General features: G+C 38.2%; 1 protein-coding gene across 1 annotated transcript; it reads left to right on the top strand.

The window, feature by feature from the left end:
- Positions 1-413: 413 nt before the first annotated feature.
- Positions 414-4,416, top strand: LOC115741885 (two-component response regulator ORR24-like). Its single transcript, XM_030675900.2, has 7 exons — positions 414-564; positions 695-1,114; positions 1,214-1,290; positions 2,378-3,454; positions 3,981-4,058; positions 4,166-4,258; positions 4,363-4,416. The coding sequence occupies exons 1-7, from the start codon at positions 414-416 to the stop codon at positions 4,414-4,416; spliced, it is 1,950 nt and encodes a 649-aa protein (XP_030531760.2).
- The last annotated feature ends 3,057 nt before the right edge of the window (positions 4,417-7,473 follow it).

A 7,473-nucleotide genomic window follows, 5' to 3' on the forward strand; every position in this document is an offset into this window, starting at 1 on the left:
TATGATCGCAAAGCTATATATTTAGAATTATCATGCATGTTCAGTATGCATTATTTGCTCATATTTAGCTCTTAAAGTAAATACAAAGCACTAGAATTTTAGATCCTTAATCAAGATACTGAATTTTCGTACTTTTGAATTGATCTAGCTGAATGAAGTACATTAATCGAAGCATTCATGTGCCCGAATACGGGAAGTCACAAAAAGTTCTTTTCTTGATAAATAATATAACTAGAATACATGTTTACTTCTCTCATTGAGAGCACTAGGCTGTGAATCAAATGATCCTCACATATATGCATATGTAAAACGGGTCCTTTAAAGGCGCAAATAAAGGCTTCAACCTTGGAAAAATTGTCTTTCTAAGATTTGCTATATCTAATGATGGCTCTGCAATTATATGGATTTCAGTTATGACCGCCAAACACCCTTTCCTTGCTTTATCCATTCTTCGAGCAAGAAAGGGTACTTTTGACCTTGTCGTGACTGATTATCACATGCCGGACATGAATGGTCTCGAGCTACAGAGGCATGTCCGAGAAGAATTCGATTTGCCGGTGATCAGTGAGTCCAAAACTTTCAAACTTCATTCAATTTGATTTGTACAGTATATGAAATTACAGCTTAGTATTTGCTTTAGAAGTGTTTGAGTGAATTCTAAGCATTATCCATTCCATTCATGTTCTTCATACAGTCATGTCGAGTGACGATCGACAATCAGTGATATTAAAGAGTTTACAGACAGGAACTTCCCTCTACATTGTGAAACCGGTGAGGGCAGATGATTTAAAAAATATTTGGCAGTATTGTGTTGCAAGGAAAAAGGGAAAAGCAGTTGTCATTGAGGAAGAAGGTGCGAGTGCCTCAACTGGCGCGTCACTATATCAGAGAATAACACATGAAGATTTTAACATTCCTGTCCAACCCTTGACTTTGGAAAAGGAAGGCTCTGCCCAGGATCCAAATGGGAAGAAAAGGAGCAGGGACGACGATGACGATGAAAATTATGAAGGAATTAATTACTCCATGATCCCTCCAAGAAAATCAAAGGTGGTTTGGAATACTGGGCTTCACGATCTGTTTTTACATGCTATCAACTACATCGGACTTGACAGTAAGAAAACCTCCGACCTTGCCTTGCCCCATTGGAGATCTGCCGATGTATATCACTTGAGTTTTTATTAATCATTTTCCGAATTATCGTCTATCACAGAAGCTGTTCCCAAAAGGATTCTTGAGTTCATGAACATCCCTGGATTAACTAGAGAGAACGTAGCCAGCCATTTGCAGGTGTGCAGTGCTGTAACTGTTGCATTTTCTTTAATTTTCTTTTCCTGTGGGTAGATGTATCTTATGAGGTTGATTGGTGCCCATATTATGAATCACTTAGGATGGTAAACACTGATAACTTTGTGTGAATCTAATGAAACTCCAAGTATTGCATGTGCCAGGAAATATTGTACCTGCAACAGTTTAGGGTTTCAAGAATATACAGTTTGAGATGTTGTGTTTCTGCAATATTAGCTGGCTGACATGAACTAAAGTATGAACGTGCTAGCTTCTTTATGTATTCAATGATCTTTATCTCTTTATTTTCCTAATTAAAGAGTATGGATCCACTCATGCTGTTGTAAGGGTTAAACTAATAATCATCGATCACTTATGTTCCCAAATAGTCTGCTACTTTTATAAACTTCGAAGACACACGTGCATGCATTTATTTATGAGTGTGCGTTCATGAATGATGTATTAATTTTCATCACAAAAAAAAATGACCAGGACATACACAGGATAGGTAAGGTCCATTTGCAATTGTCTTGAAAAGGAAAATTTAAACCGACAATGTAATGATATGAAATTCCAATCCACCACTGTTTGAACACTATTTGTCGCATGTGTACAAAGTTGAAGTTCGCAATTCCAATGTTCTATATCTTTCTTTCTTTCCTTATTTCTCAAGTATTCGCAATCTTCGACTTTGGACATGCAAGTACCAAATCTTACTCTGGAACTTAATGAAATCATTTCCAGTCTTGCTTTCAATTATTTGTAGTTGTCGATAAGACATACATGAACCAAATTTCACCCTCCGCTCTCAATAGGAAATTTGATAAATATCAGTTATTGTATGAGAAAAATTTTAAGCTCTTTGATAATTATCATATTATAGAGAAACCCACCTGTGTAACACTCATAAATGCACATATGCACATATATGTCAATTACCACTTCCTTCTGCCTAATCATCAGCTATTCATTTGAAAAGTTCACATTTACTTTTATAACTCAGCTGCGTATTAATTTTTCTCACGTTCATGGCTTCATCATCGTTTGAAAGAGTTCTCATGATGTTTTTGTTGTCTTCCAAAACACACAGAAGTATCGCATATTCTTGAAGAAAGTCGCAGTTGGAGACAATGGCGCACCAAGAGCAAGAGCAAGAGCAAGTAGCTCTTATGGAGAAGCCCCAAGTTCAAGCTCAACATCACACCCTCGTTCGTTGGCCAGGAATGATGTCCAACAACAAATGCCTCCTAATGGTTTTCCAAGGACGCATCCCCAGCCGCCCCTTCCTGAAATAAGGCCCCGTGGGAGTACCCAGGTACTCAATGACCAAAATAGCAATGCCACACCAGTACGATTTCCTCCTCGGGATGCGTCAGGTGTTGGCCTTTCCATCTTTAAGGATCCAACGTTTGGTAACTCCAGTGTATACAACCCCAATCGAACAACGGCCTCGAGTTTGCAAGTGATTAGGCCCAACACCGGAGGTTTTTCCATCCCGAAGGATCCAATGTTCGCTAACTCCAGTGTTGGTATCAATCCTTATCGCACCAATGCCTCAGCTTCACAAGCAATCCTGCCCAACAACGGAGGACCAAGGGACGTGCAAATTTCATCTTTCGGCCCTGCAAATGTCATTACAGGCCTTACCAATCCGAAGCAAGTGTACGCTCCACAGAATCATTCTTCAACTTCAGGAGCTTTCATGCCTAGCTTGAGCAGCATTGCTCATTACCCTTCTGTCAATTCAAACCCCACCAATACCAATTTCTGGGGCACTCAAATGACTGGAGGTGGTGGAAATACGCTTGATGATAACAAGGGGTTCATGGGTCCCATTGGCTATGATAATTTTGGAACTTCCTCATCAAATTTTGGGGAAGGGAGCTCGTCAGGGCCTTACTTTGTTCAAGAAGCGCAAGAGACTCCGTTTGGATTTCACATCACTGAGCCATTGCCACCACTTGTTTCTCCTGCTGCTAATTGGCCAGAGAGTCCTCTCTTTCAACCAGCACCCACAGCACAACCACCTGTTGCAAGTATTGAGCCAATAAATGCTCATGAACAAGATGTAATGGAAAATGCTCCCACAGTTGTGAATATCCAGGATCAGCAGCATTATGGAGACGGTGATCTTTTTGATCTCGTTTTCAACCAACCGGCTAATAAGGTATGAATAATCATTTATAGCATCCACTTTATGGTTAACCTCGGTTTCCCTCCCTTTGTACTTAAGTTAATACGAAACATTGATGACGGAATTTTCGAGCAACTTGTCAACTTGGCATCCCAACAGGGTCAAGAAGGAGGACCACATCAAGAAGTCATTAGTTCCTCACCTGGTGCCGGCATGAACAGTCCTAGCATTGAACTTCAATGGATTGAAATTTCTGATTCGGGTCATCAACTCGAGGATTTCGCTCCCTGGATTGAACAGGACCTTGGCCAGGCATGTTGGAGCCCTATTTCTTCTTTGAAATGACTGTCGGTAGTTAAAATTAGATTACTGCAAGCGTGTTGGTATCGACTGCTGAGTAATCACCTCATTTTTATGCTTTCCACGCTGCTATCCTATATGAAATCTGATTAAAAATAAAGAACACCCAGCAAGCGTAGCTTCTTGCCTGTTTATGTTTATGATCATCATACTTGTTCTTCAAGTAATTATTGGTCAATAATGATTTTCCATTTTTAAGGCTATTCAGCTCAATGGCCACGACATCGAGGCCCCAGAAAACAGGTTACCTCTGCCCTCCAATGAATGCTCCAATCAGGTGAGTCAATCTTCATGAACACAGAAACATATGCATATGTCTAGGTGTCTAAAATTGAGTATTCACCTCTCTTAATATGTGGTGTGTGCCTGTGGATACATATTCAGCAACAAGGGAACAATGAGCACTGCGCTATGCCTCTCCCGGAGCCAACTACTTCATTCAGTGATCTGTTTGCTGATGAGGGATCATATCCTAATGTACAACCTTTTCTTCTACATATAAACAGAAGCATATGCTGTTGAGTTTGGTATATTTTTCAAGCTTGTTTGTGAGACTAATCTTCGGTCTTGGTTGGTTGCAGATATGGGGTGAGGACTTCATAGACGCCTTGCTTACTGGTAGCCCCTTTCTGTGAAAGAATGAAGAGCTTCAAATTTGGATGTACATAAATAAATAAATAAATGCACAGTTATGGACTTGCTTCTTTCTATTTTTGTTATTTGAATTGAGACAACCCTGTTATTTCCGACATTGGTGGTTAGAATGAACTTGCTTTGTAATTAAAGATTAAGTATATGTTTCGTGTTGGATCTCTTTTCCATTTTTGGCAAGAAGACTGCTAGAAAGCATGTTTTGTAACTCTGTGTGAGTGGAAGCGTTCAGTTGGATCCTGAACTCTCTTCCAATTTTACTTTGCTTTTAGACTCCGTTTAGTGCAGCTGGAGTCGTTCTATAGCTGCGTTGGGGTGGTGGTAGTTTGCCGGGTCGTATCGAAGCATGTGCGTTTGACGACGCATCTTTTATAAGGTATTGTATTGTGGCTATGAACAATTAATGCATCTGGCAAAAGCTGTGGGGCAATTGATGCGATTATCAAAATGACGGTGAACGATCTATACTTTGTTGTAGAGCTATTACCAACGTTGATGTATGTATTATTAGAACTTTCGCAATTCACCATTTTCACCGGGTCATGATGATGATAATAATAACGGCAATAATGTGGTTGTTGTTATTGTTATTATTTTTATTAGGAAGTTGCTAGCCTGACAGTCTGATAGTATTGTTAGTTATTTCTGACTACACCATTTCCCAATCAATGAACGCCTCATGCAAAACACGTGGTGATGGTATGTGGATCTATGATTAAGATTATACCGTTGCTGACAGTCTTGTTAGGGAAGCGTTTCCCTTTTTATTACCATAGATATTGTAAAGTTAACATCATGAGGAGGCAATAAGAAACGCAATTGATTACGAGGAAAAAAAGTAGGATTTTTTGTATAGGCAATTTTGTACATAAAAAATAGTTTTTCAAAATTTAAAAGTTACAATACTTCAAAACTACGAGAGGCACAGCTGCTGTAAAAGTGCTTCAGGGGCGAGGTTGCTGGAGTATGAAGTTTTTACCAAAAGGCCTTGAAAAGCCAAAACATCCCGATTCATACGGCGTCATTTAAAAAGCTCATTGTACCTTAGAAACAGCAGAATTGGCAAGGATCAATTTTTAATTTTCTGGACCTTATACTTCAAAAGGTAAAATCAATTTTTATGGGGAACCAAAACGAGGATGGTGTAAATTATTAGGAACAAAGAGGGTTCGGGTCGGTTTAGGGATTTTATAATTCGGAAACTGATAGCGAATGTATAAAACCATAAAAGTGCCCTTTGTTTCCTTAATTTGAGGGCGCGCGCACACATATAATTCCACTACGGTCTGAAATGATTTTCGTCTTCATCCTGTTAGAACTCTCGAGATCACATCTATCTCCTGATTGTTGTTAGATCCTAGATGTGTAAGATTGGGAAGAGTACACCATAAGTGATATAACTTTCATATGATGCTCACTTGAGTACCACGACTTTTTTTCAATCACTTAATTGCTATAACTTATGTACGGCGCTCACTTGAGTGTTACAACTTGTTTTTGGATAAGTTAAGTGTCATATAATTTTTCAATCGATTACTTGAGTACCATAACTTTTTAAAAATGATCACCACAAGAGCTATGTCACATTGGATTTCTAGCACTTGGGTGAACGTTTTTAAAAAAATTTGGCATTTATGTGATCGATTGAAAGTTATAGCATTCAGGTAAACGTTTTTTAGAAGTTATAACACTTAAATTGTAATGATCCCAGGACCTGACCCTCCTATTCTTTTCTTTTTCTCTTTTCTAAGTCATTTAATTATTTCTCTAAAGGTCTTCCTCTTCTATAAACTTTCTAACGACCCTCATCGAATTAATTTCCAAGGATACTTATGGTAAGATGTTCTACCCAATTAAGTACCACTAATTTATCAAATTGAGACCTAAATCTTTTCTCTAACTTTTAAACTAGATTTCCTTTACCTATATATTCAGAAACGCATCGATGGGTTCGTGTGGTAATAGCATATGTAGCAACTTTCAAGGCATACATAAACACACATAATCTTATATATTTATATACATCGTTATATCTTACATCATGTACGTACATTACGTATGACCTTCCATTCAATCTTTTACAAACAAAATTCAAAGGAGGTTACTTAGGGGGTGAATGATAACCATTACGTTTCTTAAATAGATTTTTGGTTAGAAATAGTTTTTTCTATTTCTATTTCTGGATGAGTTTCTAAGCAAAAAAATGTGTTCGATAATGACATAAAATTTCTACTTCTGAAAAATGTGTCGGCCGGCCGACAGATGGGGGTGGCGGCGGGTGTTTGAGAAAAAGTGAGATTTCTATTTCTGTTTCTTGGAAAAGTAGAAAATTATTGTTTCTTATTTTTTTTTCAAATCTATTTTTGAAACAACTTTTTGTTTCATAAATAAAAAAATAGAATTACGTTACCAAACAAGTTTCGTTCCCGGAAATAGGTTTGGAACAGAAATTTTGTTTCTAGATGGATTTCATGCACCATCTTACTCTTTGTTATACTCTCTCAGCTCTTGCCTGCACATTACACGATTCTAGGCCCACATCACAAAACTCCATTACCACAACGTCACGATGGTACATATACATATGGGTAAGCTGGCTGAATAGAGGAGCTCGTGGTGAAACCATCATTTTCCTGAAAAATAAAGGGATAAGCATATAGCCCAGTAGGGAAAGCACCGGTTCCGAGATAGAGTATAAGTTATAACACCCGATATCGTGAACCACAAAGTTATGCTGTAATCCATTACTCAATTCTTCAAATACGACATTAGTCATAATATCAAGCACACACTTAATATATGCCATAAGCTTTCCTTTTTCACTTTTGAATCTTAATTTTCCGAACCTTTCATTTCTCATAGCAATCTTGTTTGACATCATTCATCACGCTAGGCGTTAGTCAATACATGGCCTATGCATTCCTTTCTTTTCACTTTCTTGGGCATCCTTTTTCTCAAGGTTATATCCGCCTGGTACCGGGCAACGTCGTCATCGCACATATATGACGACACATTTGTTCGATCACATGAAAATGATAAAC

This window comes from Rhodamnia argentea, chromosome 7, assembly GCF_020921035.1.
Source record: "Rhodamnia argentea isolate NSW1041297 chromosome 7, ASM2092103v1, whole genome shotgun sequence".
Taxonomy (NCBI): Eukaryota; Viridiplantae; Streptophyta; class Magnoliopsida; order Myrtales; family Myrtaceae; genus Rhodamnia; species Rhodamnia argentea.

Coding starts and splice junctions, on each gene's coding strand:
- LOC115741885 (XM_030675900.2), top strand. CDS start 414: ATGACCGCCAAACACCCTTTCCTTGCTTTATCCATTCTTCGAGCAAGA. Junction 1,291..2,377: donor ACGTAGCCAGCCATTTGCAG/GTGTGCAGTGCT, acceptor CAAAACACACAG/AAGTATCGCATATTCTTGAA. Junction 3,455..3,980: donor TCAACCAACCGGCTAATAAG/GTATGAATAATC, acceptor TCCATTTTTAAG/GCTATTCAGCTCAATGGCCA.